Source organism: Nannospalax galili, unplaced genomic scaffold, assembly GCF_000622305.1.
Source record: "Nannospalax galili isolate Female #2095 unplaced genomic scaffold, S.galili_v1.0 scaffold38, whole genome shotgun sequence".
Lineage (NCBI taxonomy): Eukaryota > Metazoa > Chordata > Mammalia > Rodentia > Spalacidae > Nannospalax > Nannospalax galili.
Genome location: NW_008342636.1, coordinates 3,009,436 through 3,031,506, shown reverse-complemented (window position 1 = coordinate 3,031,506; position 22,071 = coordinate 3,009,436). Strand labels below are relative to the sequence as shown.

Genomic DNA, 22,071 nt, shown 5'->3' with positions numbered 1-22,071 from the left:
TGAAATTTGCTGTTTCCTATCTTGATTTTTCTTACATTTTGTGTTCTATCTCTCAGTAAAAGTATTTAGCCAACACCCTTAAGTTGACTCTAGAATAGAATGTGGGCTGTTTCCATGTGCTGTGTACCTTTGTGATAATGAATTCCTAACGCTTCTTCATGTGCTGCAGACACACAAAATTTCTCCTGCTGTCATTGCTAATTTTGAGAAACTATTTGACAATTGTCTAGTAGGTGTTAACAAAGTCCTTAATGATTATTACTTCTCTTAAGCATGTAATTGATCATCTTAAAGCAATATTTATACTTTTTTTGGAATTCCCTTTTATCTTTGTAAAATTCTAAGAAAATTTTTTTTCTATACTTTTTTGGGGGTGTTGTGAGGAGGGTTGCTAGAGATCACACCCAGGGCTCTGTGCATGCTGGGAAGTGCTCTACCACTGAGCTATGTCCCTAGTCTGAATTTTTTTTCTATATATTCATTATTTTCCCCTTAAGTTGCTTTTAGTTTGTAAAGCTAAGTTTATAGCTCAGACTGGCTTTGAACTTACTGTGATCCTCCTGCCTCAGCTCCCTAAGTGCTGGAGTTGCAGGTGTGAGCCACCATACTTGGCATAAAGCTACATGTTAGAGTGAGAGCTGAAGTCTCCCACTGTTACCTGCTCAGCCCAGTCTTCTACTAGTGTACCTAATTGCTACTTTCTTTTTATTTTCTTGGATTTTTAAAAGTAAAACATCCTGCTGTGCTAACCAGGTTCCCGCTGTGGCAGTCACTATGGTGTAGAAGTAAATGAGCAGGCTCTGGGCCCAGTATTCCGAACTCTTCTTTACCTCTTCCTAGCCTGTGGCTCTTGGTGTGAGTTATGCCTGAACCTTAGGTTCCCCATTTGTAGCCTGAGAATAGAGCACTATTGTCTTTGGAGTGCTGATGCACTGAATGAGAGTATGTGCGTCGTGGTGCCGTTTATTATATTTTCCTGTATTCAAGACTATCTCCTTAATCTGTATTACAAAATGAGCACTTCTCTGTTAAAGAGTATGGATATTTCTATATCTCTTGACATAATTACCAAATGACTTCCCAAAATGGTTATATTGGATTTATGATGCTCCCAGTAAGTGGAGATGTTTAAGGCTCACAGCATCTTAACAGCTTTGAACATTAGCCCTCTAAAAGTTGTATTTGTATTCTTAAGAAGCACATATGTTACCTTGTTTAAATCTATATTTCTTGAGCCACTAGATTGTGGCCTATTAATAAGATACTGGGCATCTGATGAAAATATTTTTCACCAAGAAACTTCAATTTTGGTTATGATAATTTTATGGTTTAAAAAATATCTGTGTGTATGTGTCTGTTTGTGTGTCTATGTGAGTGTATGCCACATGTGTAACATACCTGTGGAGGCCAGAAAAGGGCATCCAGTCTCCTGGAGTTGGAGTTACAGGTGGTTGTAAGCCACCCAGCATGGATGCTGGGATCTCAGCTTGGGTTCTCTTAACTGCTGAGCCATCTCTCTAGCCCCATGATGATTATTTTAAGTGAAAAGTTTCTTTTGTTTTTCTTTCTAAGATTCAATCACTTTTTATCCTTTCAGATTTTTTTTACCACTCTCTCTCTGTGTGTCTCTCTCTGTGTCTCTGTCTCTCTCTGTCTGTCTGTCTCTGCCCCCACCTCATGCGAAGGATGAAGCCCAGGGCGTTGTAAATGCTAACTAAACACTTTATCACTGAACTATATATCTCCCATTCTTTTTCATTTGTTTGAGATCGTCTCACTATGCCTGATCCTCCTGCCTCATCCTCCTGAGTAGCTGGCATCACAGTGTCCACTACATCTGGCTACCCCTTGAGTGAGATTTGTCATTTCTTTTTTTGTTGTTTTTTGTTTTGAGACAGGGTCTCCCTGTAGTACCAGCTGACATGGAACTCACTATGCAGACAAGGTTGGCCTTGAATTCACAGAGATCCACCTACCCCTGCCTCCCAAGTGCTGGGATCAAAGGCATGTGCTACCACGCCAGCAAGATTTGTCATTTCTTGTAGAGTTGTGATAAGTATCTGATTCCATTTTCTTTTCATTTTAAAGACCAAAGTGCAGATTCTTCATACCACCCCAGACACACTGAATCGGACTGTTTGTGGTAGAGCCTAGTAACCTGCCAGTCCCCCAGGGGATCTTAAAACTCCCTTGAAGTTTGAGAATTTCTACTGTGAATTATATATTTTTAAAAATTGTATTAATTATTTTTATTTTATGCATGTGAGTGTATTGCCTGCATGTACAGAAATGCACCTGTGTCATGCAATGCCCACAGAGGTCAGAAGAGGGTGTCAGGTTTCCTGGAACTGGAGTTATGGACGGTTTTTAGCCACCATGTGGGTGTTGGAAACTGAACCCTGATCCTCTGCAAGAGCAGCCAGTGCTCTTAACCGCTGAGCCATCTCTCTAGCCCCTATGAATTATATTTTTAAAAATATCACTTAGCCACACCCTCTCTTGTAACGCCATCACACACACAAAGCCGGGGGTATAGAACAAAGCTGCTCAGGCTGTGTTCTTGAAGATCCCACTAACCTTTCTCTCACCTGCATTTTCACCTGCATTGTCACTAAGTCTTGCTGACTCATCCTTCCACAGTTCTCTAGTAGGCACCACTTGGCTTTTTACCTTGAGCTCCCACCATCCAGTCCAGAGTTGTACTACTTTATACTGGTATTGCGTTAATCACTTCCGGTTTCTGTCTTCTTCCCTTTTCTCTGCTGTTGATCAGTTTTATGGCAGTTGTGTTTCATGTCCATTCTCTCACTCTCATGTGAGTTTGAATTTTCTACCATGCCATAGACCGTGATGCTCCAGGCCAACGTTCCAAATTTGTGATAATTTCCTAGTGCTACTAACAACAAACAACCACAAAATGATGGCTTAAAACAAGGCACATTTTTTGTCTTGGGCTAGGAGGGTGGATAGGGCTGCATTTCTCCTGGGAGACAATAGGAGTGAGTCTGTTTTTGCCTTTTGCAGCTCCCAGAGGCTGCCCACATTCCTCATGGCCCTCTTCCATCCTCAAAGCTGACAGTCATATCCCTCCAGCTTCTTCCTCCCTTGTGACATGTCCAGTCCTCACACCCCTCTCTGACTTGACACTTCTGCATCCTGCTTGAGATAACATTGGGCCCACCTGATAATAATCCAGGACAGGCTTCCCATTTCAAATTCATTCATTCATTCATTCATTCATTCATTCATTCATTCATTCATTATTTGATACAGGTCTCACTATGTAGCTCTGGTGGCCGGAAACTCACTATGTAGACCAGGCTGGCCTTAACCACAGAGATCCACCTGCTTCTGTCTTCTGAGTGCTGGTATGAAAGGCATGCTCCACCACGCCCAGCAAGATATTTTAAATGACAACTACAGGGATACACTCAGGCTCTGCAGATTAGGGATTCTCAGGTGTTTGTGAAGGAGTCATTATTGTGTCTACCTGGAACTGTTCACTGCCCAACTTTATTTCTACTGCTTCTCCTAAGTTAATACCAGATACACCTAAGGTGTCCTATGAACATCCCCACTTTCCTATCTTTACCACACTGTGTCCAGCCCTCTGCCCTCTGATCTGTTCAAACCAAAGCAAGATGTTTCAGTTTCTCCTTCGATGCCAGCAGCCTTTGTTTCCTAATCTCTTTTTTCTTGAAACTCCTGTTCCATTTAACAGAAACATTTCTACTTAAATAACAAAATCATGATTGAACATAATTAAAGCTTACTTATTCTTTTTCTCTAATTAGAAAGTACTTTTTTTTGAGACGGACTCACCATGTATCCTAGGCTGGCCCATTACTTCCTGTGTATCCCAGGCAGCTGAAAGCTCATGATCCTCCCACCTGCTGAGCTACACCTGGCAACACCCCTACCCCCTTTTATAAGAGGAGCCTTGTATTCTGCATCTCTCATACTGCTAATTATCTGATAAATGGAATACTGGAAAACATTGGAGTTCTGGTGTGGGAGCTAATATTACTGGAAATTTAACCCCAGGTCCTGGTTCCTTTGTAGTTCCTTTTCTGCTAAAGGCTGAGGGGGACACCTTCTCCACTCAGACAACACACGACCCCATCCTGTTCTTTGTATTAGGATGTCCTCTGCAGCTCAGGCAAAGGCTCTTGTGATGGGTGAATCTTTAAGCATAGCCCAGCTACCCTCACCCAGCCAAGTGATTCATCACTTTCCATGGCAGTGCTTGAAAAGAGCTGTGCTGTCCTGGGCCCCCGACCCCATGCATGGCAGGAAGCCCCTCCTTGCATTACAAGCTGCTGAGCATATTTTATTCTTCCTGCCTGCCTTCCCAGCTGTTTTCTGTCAGTTCCAGCCCACCCTTTTATTCACAGAGTTTGCAGTGAAATATGGGACTGGTTCACTTTAAAATTAACTGTCCTCATTTTTTGTTATTGCCTCCTTTGGGCTTGAGTCAAATATTGCATTCTCTTCTATTTAGTCTAATGAAGTACACATTTCAAAAGGACCAGAAGATGGCTGTATGGGACCAAACCAAGAGAACAGCACCCTGTGTGCCATCTCTGAAGGAACACTGAGAGATTCAGGGTCGCAGTGTAGAAGATGATGAGCTCTTGCCCCAAATGTCCCTGCTTCTTTAAATGAGTTTCTTCTCCATTCTTTGAATTTGTGTCCTTGGTAGAAATATTTCTGACCCTTTCTGTGGAAAATGGCAGGTTTTCTACCCACCACATATGCTGGTGGGTCTGGTCTGCAGGGAGTAAGTTCTTACAGAATAAAAGGGGAAAAAGGATGGTCACACAAGAAAAAGGGGAGTGTGTGCATGTGCGTGTGTGTGTGTGTGTGTGTGTGTGTGTGTGTGTGTGTGTGTTATCATGGAATCTGATGCTTATCTGTGTGGATCAGAAAGGCCGTTTGCCTGGACGCCTCATGGCCGGACAGTTAATCATCAAATGAAATGGCCAAGGAGTATTTATCTTACAAGCAGCTGAGCCTTACTGGAAACTTATTGTCTTGGGTTTGTCTCTCATCTAAAGCAATCCATTACTCACCTCCAAATGTGTCAGGGATGCAGTAGCTACGATGATCTACTTCCTCTGTATCCCTCATGTAAACAAAAAGAAAAAATGTTTTCTGGGCTGTATCATCAAGATGTAAAGAAAATAAAAGGAGAAGAGACAGGTCATGGAGTGATTTGCTGTTCTGAAATGTGGCATGCTGTGATTCAGTGGTTTTGGAGAATTTTTATATTTAAATGAAAGTTTAATAAGCTTATTACCACAGAAGAATATAGCACTTTGGCCTTGTCCCCACTGGGAAATACCTCAGATTGTGTAGAGGTGAGACATCTGTTTCCTGGCAGACATTCATAAACCCACCTCCTACTTCAGCTTCCCCTCCATCCTGGGTCAGTCTCATCAGTGGGTGAACAGAGTACAGTGACTCTGACTCTCATTTAGTGGAATGTATAGTTCATGTTCATCCTGTCATACAACTCTTAGAATACCTCGAAGGGCATGTCTGCTTCTGCATCTGTTTTCTGCACATTGTAGTGGCTTTATCTTTAGGTATGGTCTGGTCTTGCCTCCTTTATTTTTTTATTTCTCCTCCTCTTCCACTTCCTTTTCCGCCTCCTCCTCTTCCTCCTCTCTCTCTCTCTCTCTCTCTCTCTCTCTCTCTCTCTCTCTCTCTCTCTCTCTCTCGTATGCCACCGGGCATGTGTGGAGGTCAAAGGAAAACTTTCAGGAGTCAATTCTCTCTCTCCTCCTGTTGAGGCAGGGTCTCTCCCAGTGCTCCAGGCAAGTGGGTCCATGAACTTCTGGGTGATTCTCCTATCTCTATTTCCCATGTTACCTTAGAGGTGCTGGGATCACCCATCCAGTTTCTCTCTCTCTCTGTGTGTGTGTGTGTGTGTGTGTGTGTGTGTGTGTGTGTGTTCTAGGAATCAAACTGGAGTCATCATGCTCACGAAGCTCACACTTTTACCAACATCTTGCTGGCCCCAGGCCCCCTTCTTGAAACATTTTCTTGGGGGAGCTTCTCCTGCCCCAGTCCTACCTCTCAGAGTTGGCGCTTCCAGTATTTTGTTGCAGCATAATAAATCACAAACTGATAACCTTAAAATAGCGTGCCTGTTATTACAGCATCTCCATGGGCCAGGAGTCTAGGCACTTTACTGAGAGTTGTACCTGTCCAATCTGCCGTGGTGTAACCTTGTCCTAGTCCACATCTGAGCTCACTCAGGCAGACTTCAGTCTGCAGCTGCAGGACTGATGCTTTTATTGATAACTGTCAACCAGGGTGCTGCTCTTAGCTGCTAGAGACCACCCTTAAGTCCTAGCCACACAAACAGGTCATCATGGAAGTGAATATCCCACAGTAGAAGGAAGGAAGAAGGAAAGAAAGGAAATAGTCCCTCCCCTTAAGAGCCTCTCTTGAAATTGCATGGACACCTTATCTATTTACCTCCCTGTGGCCAGAATTCAGTCACATTGCCACATGTAGCTTAAAGGTGGGGTGGGAGCATGTGCTCCTTATTCTGGATGGCCATGGACTTAGCCAAAAACTAGGCACTGCATTCTGTAGAATGCAGGAACAGTGGTTTGGGGGAATAACTAGTAGATTTGCCACTTAGCTCAAGCCTGGCATTCTGACATTTCTCAGTAAATGACAGGCAGTTAACCCAACATATGGTTGCCAGAGGAGGTCTAAGTCTGAAGGTCTGTGTTAGAACCATTCACATCAAGTCTGCTTTGCTCACCTGTGGCCTGGTATGCCTGTCCGCTTCATTGCCAGCATTCAGAGTCCAGACCGTCATATCTTGCCTGGGTTTGGTCTTCCAGTTCCAGCCCCATGTGCAGTCATATTTACTCATAGAATCCAGCGGGCCTCTTTTAAAAAGTTAGGTAAAAGTTAGTGCCTTTGCTCAAATTGTTCAATTTATTTCTCATTTAAAATGATGCTCAAATTCCCACCTTGGTCCCCAAGACCCTTGCAGTGTGTAGCGGCATACTGTTGAGACCCTATCTCTTCCTTGCTGCTTTGAGCACCTGGCTCTGCCTTTCCATTGCTGTCTGTACCCTAATAATGTTCCATGGGTTCCTCCCTGGCTCCTCAGACCCTGCCTCCTCGCAGACCTTCCCTGCTGTCCCCTCAGACCCTGACTCCTCACACAGGCCTTCCCCTGGTGCCTCCCACTTTCCAGTGCTGTGGCCTTCATCCTACTTCCTTAGGCTATTTGCTGACTGTTTCCTGATGTGGAAGTTGATGTTCGTAGTGCCAAGGAGCCTCTCCATTGGCTCCTTACTTTCTCTGGGGGCTTCTATTCTCCATACTGATCTCAGCCAAAAGACAGAAGAAGTGCTTTAACAAATCCTAAAATTTGTCCATCCTCTCCCTACTGCTTTCTCATGGAACTGGCCTTCCTCTGGGAGCTTCTGTTCCCCACAGCTGTTGATCCAGGGCTCCAGCCCAGGTGTCTTTCTGCAGGCAGCTGTGCCCAGCCAGCTGTGGAGTTCCTGCCTACCTTGACAGGATGGAGCCCTGAGTCCTGGGACCAGGTTTCCTCTTTTTGCTTAACCTCTGTTTTCTAGAATTGTGTCCTCACCTCTTACAGTAAGAGAAGGCACAGGAGATGCACTTTCTAAAGTATCAAATGTTTGGAAATGCCTTTGTCCTCTACACTTGATTGGTAGTGTGGTCAAATGGTTAAATGATTTTTTTTCTTTAAATGGCTTTACTTTGTAGCCTAGGCTGGCCTTGAACTTTCAAAATACATTTTCAGATTTGATCTGTGAAGTCTCTCTCTTCCAGCATCCATGGAAAGTATAAGAAGACAGTTGCCATGGGTCATCAGACTCAGTGGCAACCACCTTTACCTGCTGAGCCATCTTGAAGGCCCAGATCCTTATTAATTTTAATATTAACTTCCTGGATTTATTAGCTTTGTGTTTTTATCTTTCCATTGACCTTTTCTCTTGTTTCTTTTATATATTTTAAGGGTTTTATTATCACTCCTTTCCATTTTTGGTATCATTTTTTATTTTTATAAAATTTTATTTACTAGTGTGTGTATCTGTGTGTCTCTGTGTGTGATATGTGTATATGTTTATTGTGTGTGTGCATGTGATATGTATATATGTGATGTGTATGTATATGTGTATAGTATGTGTATGTGTTTGCATTGTGTATGCCTTGCATGTGATTTGTCTGTGTGTGTGTGTGTGTGTGTGTGTGTGTGTGTATGTGTGTGTGTGTTGATACTCCTGTCATGGCGTGCCTGTAGAGATCAGAGGACAACTTTATGGAGTCAGTTTTCTCCTTCCAACTTTATGTGGGTTCTGTAAATTGAACTCAGGTCTCTAGGCTTATGCAGCAAGCACCTTTACCCAGTACTGAGGATCTCACTAGCCCATGTGTCATGATTTTCAGTTTGTGAAAGCTTTCTTCTCAGTTGTTCCTTTTTTATGGCTACCTGTTCTTGTGTCACAGAAACAGTATGGCTCTTTCTGCAGATGTTGAAGCTAAGAATTTTTCCTGTTATCCCATGCATCTGTTTCCTTTAGGGTTAGTTTTTGTTTTTCTTGTCCTTGTTTACACAGTCGTAGGCTTCCTATGAAAGTAAACCTTGATACCCATCCAGCCAGACTGATTATTCTGAGTATTTATCATTGGTTCTTCTGCCTTGATTGTATAATCAATCTGGTCTGCTTATAGGGTATGGAACAGAGAACTTCAGCATAGGAAGGCAGGAGGGTCCATATGCAGGCTGGGCCCACAAAAGCCAGAATGACTAGAAAGGCAGAAACCTTTGTTTAAGCAGACACTGCATTCATTTTCTTTGGGGACACTGGTCCATTTTTATAGGTAGGGGTATGAGTACTGGGAACAGACACCAGGCTACCATCACACTGATTATGGGGAGGGGCAGAATGTCCTCAGTACAGCATGTGGTGTGGTAGTTCTTGACATAGTCCCTCCTTATCCCCAGCTGTGAGCACAGAGTCTCTGGTCCAACCCTCTGTCGTCCCTTCCTTTGTATGGATTACACTTTCTCCACCCTCTTTTAAAAAATCTTTTAAAATTTATTTATTTTTATTTCATGTGTACCAATGTTTTGCCTGCATGTATACAAGTGCACCCATGCCAACAGAGGCCAGGAGAGGGCATCAGACACCCCGGAACTGGAATTATGAATGGTTGTTATCCACCATGTTGGTGCTAGGAACCAAACCTGGTCCTCTGGAAAAGTAGCCAGTGCTCTTAACCACCAAGTCATCTCTCTAGCCCTCACCCTCTTTACTGACTCACTCCTGCTTGGTGCCTTTTAGACCTGTGTTGACCCTGCACTTGGCCATTCCTCTTTCCTTTCACCTTAGGCTTATTATTGTTGTTTGGTTCTTTCCTTTTTTTAAGATGTACCAATACACTTTTCGTTCACAACCCTTGAGAATTTGAGAGTTCTAACTTTGTGTTATTTTTTTTTTTTTTTTTTTTTTTTTTTTTTTTTTTTTTTTTTTTTTTTTTCCTTCTTTTCTATTTCTTTCTTTCTTTTTAAACTTCAACCAAGATTAAATTCAGGCACATAAAAAGGTCCAAATGCCAACAACCTTTTTTAAAGTAAGGTTATATGGTTTTCTCTCAGAAAACAAATCTGGAGATGGAAGCTTGGGCTATGGTGACAGGCCCATGAGACTGTCACATCCAAGATCTTTCTGCTCAATCATCAGGAATACCTATGTTCCAGCCTGAGCATTCCCTCTTGGAGGCAGAAGAAGGGTGCAGTAGCTCCAGCCATCAGTCACATGGAAGGGAGAAGGAAAAATGTGGGTATGACAGATGGTATAGGCTAGTTGATCCTGTTCCACTTTGAGTTTTTATGAAAGCCCTTCATTGTGGCTTTTGATTACATCGCATTGGTTTCCATTGTGTCTGCAAAGGGGTTTGGAAAATTTAGCTGTTCAGCTAAATTTAGAGAAATACACACTAAGAGTTCTTTGGTAAGGAAGAGTAGATTTGGGTGTGTAGTTAATTATTTCTGGATAGAGGGAGGAAGCAAACTTGGACTCAGCCCAATGGCTGGAACTGGAATTGCTGCTCTTGGAGACTTTCAGCCTCCTTTCTCATGGGGTACAGCAGATTTCAGCCTCAGTGGTCAGTGGTGAATATCTTCTTAAAGGTGGGAAGAATTTCTGTTGTGTTTTTTGGCTGCACAGATTAAGTTGCAGGCAATTTCTCATTTATTACTATGCTCTTTCTTTATGAAGGCTTTCATAAGGAAGCATCCATGGAAGGCTTTCAAGTTCAGATTAGGACATCAAGACTCTTCATTTGTAGAAGTTACAGCAACAAGCACTGTGACTTAAGGCAGCATAGATTTATTCTCTCATGCTACTTGAGGTTTTGAAGGCCACAGAGGATTTCACCAGACTAATCAAGATGGTCAACAGAGCTGCATTCCTTCTAGAGGCCCTAGGCAGATCTGTTCCAGCTTCTAGAATTTGTTCGGGCTCGTAGCCAGTTACCTATTTAGGACCTTTCAATCTTTCAATTTTTTTTTTAATGACAAGGTTTATTTATTTTATTTTTAATTTTTAATAAATGTTTTATGTGTATGGATGTATTGCTGGCATGTATGTAAGTGCACCCATGTTTTTCAGTGCTCACAGAGGCAAGAAGAGGGTGTTGGATTCCCCTGGAACTGGAGTTAGGGACTTACAGCTGCCATGTGGGTGCTAGGAACTGAGTCCAGGTCCTCTCCGAGAGCAGCCAGTGCTCTTAACCACTGAGCCATCCCTCCGGCTCCTATTTTTTATTTTATTTTATGTTTTTAGGTACTGGTGATCAAACTAGGATGTTGCACATGCTAAGCAATGCTACACTGCTGAGCTACATCCCCAGCCTGAGACAGGCTCTCTCTATGTAGCCCTGTTGCCTTCCAGTGTGTGGTCTTCCTGCCTCAGCCTCCTGAGAGCTAGGATTATAGGCATATGCCACTAGGTGCTTTTTAACCTCTATCTGACTTATAACCTCTGCTTGCTTGCTTGATTGATTGCTTCCTTTCTTCCTTTCTTTTTTTTTTTTTTTTATGTGTATGAGTATATCGCCTGCATGTATGCGAGTGCACCCATGTTGGGCAATGCCACAGAGGTCAGAAGAGGGCTTCAGATTCCCCTGGAACTGGAGTTAAGAATGGTTCGTAGCCACCATTGGGTGCTGGGAATCAAACCCAGGTCCTCTGCAAGAGCAGTCAGTGCTCTGCTTTCTTATAAAGAGCCTCATAATTGTACTGAATCTACTCAGATAACCCAGGATAATCTCTCTGTTACTGGGTTATTTCACCAAATCTGCATAAATCTCTTTGCTGTATAAAGTAACCTTCACAGGTTTAAGATTTGGTAGTCCTTGGGCTTGAGAGATGTCTCAGCACTGAAGAGCACTGATTCTTGCAGAAGACCTGGGTTCAGTTCCCAGCACCCACATATCAGCTAGCAACCATCTATAACTTCAGTTCCAGGGGATCTGATGCCCTCTTCTGGCCCCACAGGCACTGCATTCATGGGTGCACTTACATACTTTCAGGCAATACACTCACACATAAAAATCAATCAGTCACTCACTCAATCACTCCATCAATCAAAAAAAGAGATTTGGTACTCCTTAAGGAGGGATATTATTTTGCTTACAAAGGCAACTCTAACTTAGCTTTTTATAGTTTCCTTTTATTGTTTTCTGAAACTACTGCCTAAGAAGTCCTAAGAATCTACATTCAATTTTTCTAGGTAGAACTTGCACCTGAATGTTAGAAGTATTGGAAAGATTAGCCTCTGCTGTTTTCATATTTGTTGGATTACAGAAATTTCAAGAATCTCTTCAAGTGATCTTCTTTAGTTCATATGACAGTTCTGGGAACAGTGGTCAGAAACAGCTGTATTTTGTTTTTCTTTCTTATTGAAAAGTATGTGGAAGGCTTTTTCTTTAATCAGAAAAAATAGTTTTAAAAAACTTTTATTAATTCTTTATTGTGAAATGAATTGATTTTGAAACTATATTAGTGGGGTTAGAGTGATGGCTCAGTGGTTAAAAGCATTTACAATACTTACAGAGGACTCAGGGCTGGTTCCCAGCACCCACATAGTATCTCACAACCATCTGTAACTCCAGTTCCGGAGGCTCTGATGTCCTCTTCTGGCCTCTGCAGGCGCTGCACGCACATGGGAGCACTTACATTCATGCAGGTAAAATACACACATAAAATAAAAATAAATATTTTTAAAAGAAAAGAAAGTATAATACTTTGCTTTCATATTGCTTCAAGCAGTACACTTTTAATTTTTCAGAAAAATTAATTTCAATGTGAAATATCAGTATAATAACTATCAAAACATAAAACCCATTCTTCTTGAAGCCTGACAGTCAAAATTGTTTTATGTAAACTTTTGTTTTTCAATTTTTTATTTTTTTTTTATTTTTTTGTCTTCTTGAGACAGGGTCTCCTTGTAGCCCCAGCTGTCCTGGAACTCCCTAGGTAGCCCAGGCTGGTTTCAAACTCACAAAGATCCGCCTGCCTCTGGCTCCCAAGTGCTGGGATTAAAGGCATGCACCACCATGCCTGGCAATTTTTTTTTTTTTTTTTTTCGGTCTTACTGAGACAGTGTCTCTCTGTAGCCCCAGCTGGCCTGAAACTCGCTATGTAGACCAGGCTGGCCTTGAACTCACAGAAATCCACCTGTGTCTGCCTTCTGAGTGCTGGGATTAAAGGCACGTATCACCATGCCTGGCTTTAATTTTTATTTGTATATTTTATGTGTATGAGTGTTTTGCCTGCATGTATGTAAATATACTATGTGCATGCAATGCCTGCAGAGGCCAATAAAGGGTATCAGGCCCCCTAGAACTGGAATTAGGAATGGTTGTTAACTACCGTGTGGGTACTGAACCTGGGTCCTCTTGAGAATAGCTAGTGGTCTTAACTACTGAGCCATCTTTCCAGCCCCAGTAAAAATGTTTCGATAATAATTTTCAGTGTATTTTTCCCTATTTCCTTTTATTGGAGATAGCAATAGTTTATTTTCTTTGGCTGATTTTTTTTTTCCTCTAAATAATGTCATCATAATTAACAGACGTCTTTTTTCTTCTGTTTTTGAAGCTTAAGAAATGTATAAAAACTCCAGAAATCCCTTCTAAACATGTTAGGAACTGGGTCCCCAAAGTCTTGGAACAACGACGGCAAGGCTTGGAGACATATTTGCAGGTAAGAAGTGTTTAGATCCTTGGTTGATATAACACAGCTTAAATCATCGGCCTCACCCTTTTATCTCAGAATATGAAGTATGACAAGTACCAATAGCCAAAGATTTTAAATTGAGATGCAGACTGTTTATGATTACAAATACGGCTTTTGACTGGTTCATTTTGCTTTCACTCAGTTCTGTTTAGAATTGGTTTGTAGATTGGGTAAGTGAACATTTAGTATCACTGGAAAAATTGATATTGAAATTATCTGTTTCTAAATTTAGCTGTACAAATTACTTGTTATTTTAGACAAAATAATTCTGTTCTCAGTCCTTAGGTTTTAGATGCTTAGGGGCTGGTTGGAGTCCTGAGAGAAAGTAGATTTTTAGTGGGGCAGGCCAGCACATCTGTAAAGTTACATTGAGACTGTGTTCAGAAATTGCTTCTGATTAAGTGCCAGCTTCCTTGAAAATGAGAATATATGTCTAGAGAGAATACATTAGAAAGCTCCTCTGTAGCCTCGAGGGGCCAACGGAACCACCTGCAACCAGGGAAAAACCCAGGACATGACAGAGAAGGCAGAGAGAACAGGGATTTACAAACCCTTCTGAGGCCTCAGGTAACTATTTCATGAAGTCCTCAGTAAATGCTTGGATGGGCTGGACAGGTACAGAGATGGACAGGCCCTGTAGTCAGCCATGCCTCTCCTGGCCTGCTCAAAAACCAAAGCAAAACAAAGCAAACAGAAAAAGAAAAACAAAACTGGATTTTACATAAGATTTGAGAATTCATGGCTGATCTTTTAAGAAGGTTACAGCAGAGAAATCTGCAGGTCTTTGTTCTTTGTGTCTTTGTGGCTCCTTCAAGCATTAAGACTCCAGGGCAGATCCTGCTCCAGAAGTGTGAAGCCAGGGATCCCTTCCTACACAGAGCTCAAGTAGATGGCTGGTTCTGAGTCACTGGTGCCTGACACTCAGGGGTAAAGTCAGAGGACACCCTCTCCATAGAAAGCAAGCTGCCTGCCATGTGTCAGTTTCCAGCCTCCTGCCGTGTGTTGGTCTTTACTGTGTTCAAGGACTGGGAAAGCTGCTGAGCCTCCGAGGAGGACCCTTGCTGGTCTTTCCAAGGGGCTTGGTGGAAGGATTCTTCCCTGTGTTTCCCTAGGAGTCAGAGCCTAAAGTAAAGGAAATCACAAATCTCAGGCATGCGTGTGGCCTTCCCCAGATTGTACATGGACCTATCAGACTTCTGTAGCTTCAGGCAACACTTCAAACACCAAACCAAAACCCAAGAGAAAGAGAAGAGACCTAAGAAATTGTATGCAAAGGGTAAAATACATGTTCTCTGTAATTAAATGGAATAGGTAAACAATGCACTTTCATTTGTAGGCCAGATTTTCCACAGATATTGTGTATCTTCAAGCTTTAGCTCTGAAGAAAGCTTTATCCCCCCCCCCATTCTACCACCCCACACTAGATTTGACACATGACTTCCATTACTACTCAGTGTAAACATTTTAAGTTGTTTGTACTTTGGATGTAAATATGTGGATAAAATCATCTGGCATGGAGGGGAGTTTACAGTGACACTCAAATTGAGCTTACAATTTTCTATTCTCAGAAATAGGGCTTGAAAGATGTGCTTGAAGTCTGCAAGTGCCTGCTTCTGGCTGTGCGTGTAGTATTCAGTTTGTTGTGGCTCAGTTCCTGGTGAAGTTCTTGGGGGGCTTCTCCCATCCATTTTCTGGTTCTGTGTGCAGCAGTGGAACCTAGGTGGAAGTTGCAGTGAGGTGCGGAAGTGAAGACAAAACCTTGGCTGTAGTGTCAGTTCTAGATTTTTTTAGTATTTGAATTTTTTCAATATTTTATTTATTTTACTTTATTTTGTATGTATGGGTGTTTTGCCTGCAGGTATGTAAGTGCATATGCGGTGCCACCAGAAGAGGGCATCAGATCCCTTGGAACTGGAATTACAGAGGGTTGTTAGCTGCCATGTGGGTGCTGGGAACCGAACCTGGGACCTCTGGAAGAACAGCCAGTGTGCTTTTAACCACTGTGCCATCTCTCCAGCTCTAGTATTCAAGTTTTTTAATGAGATAGTGTCTTCTGCTTGCCTGTCTAACTCCAGAGAGACTCCCATTCCCCCTCAGGATCAGTCTGAATCCTAGGGAGCTGCTGTCACCTGCACATCTTCACAGGCACCATTCTGCAAGCCCAGCTAGAACTGAGCTGGATGGTGTGACTTTGATCTGGCCCATGGGTTGAGAAAGTACCACTGCCCCCAAGCCATGATCCTGGGCCCACAGGGGTCTAGACTGCTCTAGTCATTGAGTTTGGCAGCCGCCCCACAGGCAGCTTTCCTCTTAACAAGGTCAGGGGACCAGCCCTTCTTCTTCAGAGGGCAGGAGGTTGTTCTGTGACTGGAGCCCCACACATTTCCCATGGTGGCTCTTTTAGCTTACATGAGAGGCTGAGTTGCAGAGAGACCATAGAACATGCATCACCTTCCCGAATATATTTGTTAAAGAGCCAGGACTGAAATTTCATTTTTCTGTTGCCCAGAATGGGCTCTTCTCTTTATATATTGGGGATTTTCTAATCTAGGAGGAATTTTTCCACCCTTGATAAATAATTTTATATAAATATATAATAGTGGTACAAGAAAAAAAAGACCTTACAGCCATCAACATTACAGATTAACAGACTGTTTCCTTTCTGACTGATATGTAAATTATTTAAAGGAAAAGTTTGCATACATGTATGTTCCTAATGGTCTGTATGTGCACCACATGCATGCAGGAGCCCATGGAGGGCATCAGCTACCCCGGAACTAGAGTTACAGGTTGTTGTGAGCCACTGTGTTGTTGCTCAGAACTGAACTCTGGTCCTCTGCCAATAGCTAAATTGTCTTGATGCCAGAGCACAGGACAGAATTATCATAGCGACATCACCCTACCTCCTTTATTTTAGTCCTTTCTCCTTCAGAGAAGAGCACGGGAACTCAGCAGACCCTTGCTTTTCCTGATAACACACAAAACCTGGTCGGCATCTAATTAATTAGGATTGAAGACCTGTGCAGATCCTAGGAGGAGCCATTTTGATCTCAGTGCTAATGAACTTGAATTACAGACACCTCCTTCTATAGCAAGTTTCTCTCTTCCGGTTTTCAGTTTTCTTGTCTCTTTCTCGTACTTTACAGTTATGCTAGGGTCTTACTTTTCTATGGATACTAGAACAAGTTACCAAAATCTTGGAGTCTAAAAACCACAGGAATTTATTCTCTGATGTTACCAAGGTCAGAAGTCTGGAATCAAGATGTCAACGACAAGATTGTCCTCACATGGCCTTCTTTTCCTTGGTGCCGTCTCCTCTTCTATAAGCTGCCAGTCATTGGCTTTGAAGCCTATTCTAAATGCAGGATGATTTTATCTTAAAATTCTTGACTGAACACATCTGCAGAGATCTTCTAAATGAGGAGTAGGTGGAAAGGAATTCTAGGGGACACTGAGCACCCCACAACAGTTGGGAACCTACAAGTATATCCCTAAAAAGAGGTCATTTCACTCCCATTGGTCACTACCCACATCCCTATGACTGCTGATGTGCACCCTGCCTTCACTCCTGGCCCCTGTATTTTCCCTCTGTAGCCTCTGATAATTTTCTCTTTGCTGCCCCTCAACAGATCAGTCCACTAAATCTTGGGACATAATGTCATGGGTAATTTTCTGACCTTTTTATTTAACCCATCTGATAAGATTTCATGATCCATCCATACATACAAATTAATAAGTCCAAGTAGCATGTGTAGGAAACATCAAGATACCTACAAGGAGTGAGAGCCCAGAGATTATTCACAGAAAATCCAGAACTTGAATTCACCTTTATTAGAAGCTTTAGCAAAAAGCTGGATGAGTTAGAGAAAGAGAGAAGACATGTGAGTCAGAATTTTAAATGTCTTTAAATTTCTACCCATAGTAATATCCATGATGTCTTTTGTGTCTACAAAGCCAGAAACCTAACTAAAGAAGGCTTATGGGAAAAAAATGAATTATTGGCTACAGTAATAGAAAAGTCCAAGTTTAGGCCCTTTAATGACTGGATGTTGCTTCCTAAAAGTGCTATCAGAAATATGACTCCCTGGGGCTGGAGAGGTGGCTCAGTGGTTAAGAGCACTGGTTGATCTTGTAGAGGACCCAGGTTTGGTTCCCAGCACCCACATGGCAGCTAACAATCATCTGTAATTCTAGTTCCAAGGGATTTGACTCCCTCTTCTGGCCTCTGCAGGCATTGCATACTAGTACACTTACATGCAGACAGGCAAAACACTCATACAAAACAAAAAAACAAAAGAGAAATATGACTTCCTGGAGAGATGACTAAGCAGTTAAGAGTTTGCTGCTCTTGCAGAGGATCAGAGTTCAGTTCCCAGCACCCAAGTCAGATGGCTTTCCAGCTCCAGGGTATTTGATGCCCTCTTCTGGACTCTGCATGCACCTGCACTCATGCGTATATACACACAATATATATACATAACTTTAAAAAATAAATATTTTTAATTCATTAATTGTATACAGTGTCTTAGATCAAAAGTGAGAATTAGCCAAAGAGAATTTTTAAGGTTACATGGGACATTTTAGTAATTTTAAAGAAGGGTAGTCTGATAAACAGTAAACCTTAATTTTCTTTTTCTCCTCCAGTGTTTTGAGGCACAGTGCCACTCTGTATGTAACTCAGGCTGCCCTTCAACTCATTATGTAAGACAGGCCGGTCTTGAACTCATGGCAGTCCTCCTGACTCAGCCTCTTGATTGCTAAGATTGTAGGTGTGAGCTACCACACCCAGATCTTAATTTTGTTTTCTAGGAAACCTACTAGTTCTTACTTATCATGGTTTCTTACTTCTTTCAGTTAGCAAAGTACTTGGTGTACAAGTATGAGTTCAATCCCCAGCATTCACATACAAAACTGGGCATGGAGGTGCATGTTTGTCATCCCAGCGCTGAGGCAGGAGGATCCCTGGGTCTCTCTGGCCTACCATTCTAGCCTAATTGGTGAGCTCTAGGCCAATGAGAGACCTTGTCTGAAAGGAGGTGGTGGTATCATCTAACCTCCTTGTACACACACAGGCTCACATGTACCCACACAGACATTCACAGGTATACTCCCACAGGAATAAAAATCTTACTAGTATAATACACACATGCACATGTGTTCACATGCATTTGTGCATAGCTTTGCTTCATGGTAAGTCTTCATCAAACCTCTCTGGCATTTGAAGAAGAGAGGATCTAGCCTCAAAGAAGCTTTGAACCATAACTCAAATGAAGTGACCATCGTTTTATTCATCTCTCTTCTCTGCCTTCCATGGTATGAGCTTTACTCCCTATTATACCCCCTAGTGACACAGAAAGGTGCCCCAGACCTCACCTACTTTCACTAGGGACACCAGTGTACAGGGGAGGAAAAGAATCTCTTCTGTGAGGTATGACAGAAGAAAGAGGAAGTCTTTCCCTCAAAGTCTTGCTTGGTCTCATTAGCTTTTCTTTACATGCATGTGTTTATCTCAAAACCTCAATGTCATGTAGAAAGGCCTACTCCTGAATTCAGGGCTGAGGAGGGGTGATTGCCCTGAGGAATAACGAAGTGCTTTTGGTAAAAGAGAAAGGAATGTTCTGGGGTTGAGTAGAAGAACGGAGCAGCCAGCAGAGTCCAGCACTGAAAATGATGATACTCAGAAGGGAATTGCCCATGGTCAGGGCAAGTCTGGGACACTCCTGAGAGTGAAACGCAAGGCTCTTCCCTAAAGTCACTAGAAAATTTAACTCACAGATATCCTTGACATTTGATCCCAGCACTTACGAAGCAGAGGTAGGCAGATCTTGAGGTGGAGGCCAGCCTGGTCTACAGAGCAAGATCCAGGCCAGCTGAGGCTAAGGGAAGGCCATGTCTTAAAAAAACCTAAAATGATGATGATGATGATAAAGATTGCCCATTAGTTAATATAATCTTTTACATTAAAATTTTTATTAGCAAAGAAGTTAGGCGCTAGGACAACCATGAATGTAGCCTCTTGTGGTATTGGCTGCTTTCTTGGAGAAAACAAAAATCTTAGGAAGAAAGTTGTTCCCAAACCAGTTTGACCATCAGCACAGTTATGTGGAAGCTCCGCCTCCTGGATTGACTATCAGCACAGGGTATGTGGTAGTTTCACCTGACTTGTGATGACTTTTCATCTTTATTGTGTCACCACTGGAGTAAAAGTGTAGGAACTTAAGTAGAATAAGCCTGGCCGCTGAGTAGTCAATGGACAAGGAGAAGAGGGGTCACCAAAGGAAGATGGTTCACCAAAGTAAAGATGGCTTTACTTTGAAGAAAATGGGATGTTCTGGGCACCAAGGAGAGGATACAGAGAGCAGAAAGCAGTGATGCTTTCCATGAGAGCCTGTGGTAGAAGCAGCCTGGCACCTGCTAGCGTGCTCTAGACTAAGCCAGTTGGAAGGCAGAGGATGAGGCCAGCAGTGAAGATGAGACAGGTGAATGCATTTCAGAGTGTTTAGGGACCAGGTACCCAGGCCACTCATTCAGTAAATGCACGCAACTTAGTGTGATAAATGATTTCTTAAGAACTGCTTTTTTTCCTAAAAACAAAAACAAGATGATAAAAAATTAAACAGAATGGTGGGTGAAACTTAAGTTTAAGATCGGGGTATCAAGGCCCCTAGGTCACATACCCTCCCCACCTACTTTCCCCAAGGAAAATCCTGCCTATGTTCTCCATCCACTGTCTCCCAAGAAGGAGGGTTGTGTGAGCTCCTCTCACATCGTAGCAGAGGAAACTCACCTCCACCATCCAAGTTACCTTCTCAGGGCAATCAAATGTCCAGGTATTTGAAGAATACAGTAGCAAACAAAATAACCAAGATAAACTTACAGAGTTTCCTGGAAAGAACTAATTCAGGACCTTAAAATTGACTTAATAAATTCAGAGAGCTTGATAAAGGCATTATGTAGAAAAGAAGACCATAAAATGGTATATAAAAGGTCAAATACTTATAATTGCAACAGAGGCAGAGACAAGAAGATAACAGAGTTCTGAGCCAACCTAGTCTACCTAGTGAGTCCTGGGCCAGTAAGGGTTACAGAGTAAGATCCTGCCTGGAGAAAAAAGGGTGGAGGGATGCCATGTAAAAGGAAGTCTGAGAACTTGTGAATTCTTAGAACTAAAAGTGCAGCCATAAAAAACCTTCAGATGATAAAGTGCAAATACAAAAACTCTCAAAGAAAGTGTATACAACACAAGGAGCAATTCAGGCCTAATGGCCTACTTCTCCCTGTATTTTAAGAGAGAAAGAAGAAGCCGGGTGAGGTGGCGCACACCTTGATCAGACAGAGAACAAAGAATGACAGAAGTCTGCAGAGCCTAGACACACCTGGAAAACCTCAGTGCCTTGGAAGATGAGGGCCTTCAGAAGGAAAACCAAATGGTGGCCTGAGGTCATCATTTGTAGCCTCATTTCTTCTTTTCAGGCTTCTGTAAGTGGCAGGACCTTTCATTCATCAGTCACAATAGGAAATTCCCAGTCGGAGTGTCTTTAAACAAAGGTTTTGAATGGGAATTTTGCCTTCTTTACCTGTTGTCCCATTCATTACAATAATGTAAAATTAATCTTTGAGCATGCATCACATTATTGAAAATAACAGTTCTTCTTTCTATTTTCATCTTTTTCATGAAGAGTTGGCAATAATTAAATGTACAGTGATTGTTAGGACCTCGGTAGAACTAGCATGTAGAAGTCAAGACTAAGGATAATCTAAGATTACCTAATCATCAGATTTAAAATCATTTTTAACAACTTCATTTCACAAGAACAGCTCTGGAGCAAGTGGGGCTGGTTTGTTATCTAGCAGTTCCTGCAGGCTCCTGTCTTCAAAGGACCCTGTCACCTGACCAGCCAGCCATGCTCCATTCTTTAATTAGAGTATGGTGAATGCTTGCTGGGTCAGTGGTCCACAGTGAGTCAAAGAGCATTGTATTTTAACTTTTCCACTGGAACATGAAACACTTACTGAAACTGACAGGCACCGTTTGTTTCAAATGTGTCATTTTCTAATTTCTGAGTGGGGTAAGCAGTTAATCAGTCAAAACTGCTACACATGCTGCTTAAATCTCTTGTATCATAACCTAGCTATTTGACATAGAAGAAAGAGGTACTAAAATATCCCACTTTAAATTCATTATTGTTTTGATATGATTAGGCTTAGTTCAGCAAACTCAATCTGTGCATTTTTAAAAAATATTTTGTTATTTTTATTTTATGTGTATGAGTGTATTGCCTGCATGTATGTGAGTGCATCCGTGTCATGCAATGCTGCGGAGGTCAGAAGAGGGCTTCAGATTCCCCTGGAGCTGGAGTTAAGGATGGTTCGTAGCCACCACGTGGATGCTGAGAATCAAACCCTGGTCCTGTGCAGGAGCAGTCAGTGCTCTTAACTGCTGAGCCATCTCTCCAGTCCCCAATCTGTGCATTTTTAAGACAGGGTGTCACTAAGTAGTCCTGGTTGACCTGGAACTTGCTATGTAGAATCACTGTGAACGCAACAGAGATGTGCCTTCCTTTTCCTCCTCAGTGCTGGGTTTAAAGGTGTGAACTACCGCCCAGGCAATCTGTGTTCTCTATTAGTCAGTCTTCCTTAATTTTCTCCTTATATTTCTCCACATACACCCAAAATATCTGTCCTTTTAGTATTCACTTGTTATCTTTTATTTTCTACTTCAACTTTACAAAGACCTTAAAAGAACTTCTTACTCAGGGGTGTGT

The 22,071-nt window shown here is 42.2% G+C and overlaps 1 protein-coding gene across 8 annotated transcripts in view; it reads left to right on the top strand.

The window, feature by feature from the left end:
- Positions 1 to 22,071, top strand: part of Snx24 (sorting nexin 24) — a 197,226-nt gene that overhangs the window by 111,564 nt on the left and 63,591 nt on the right. For 7 of the 8 annotated variants that reach the window (XM_008838732.3, XM_008838734.3, XM_029566240.1 and 4 more), the window contains one exon: positions 13,169 to 13,273. The exons of the other annotated variant lie outside the window; for it this stretch is intronic. In XM_008838732.3, the coding sequence (XP_008836954.1) occupies positions 13,169 to 13,273 (105 nt within the window). The remainder of the gene's footprint in view (positions 1 to 13,168; positions 13,274 to 22,071) is intronic. 8 annotated transcript variants of the gene reach the window in all.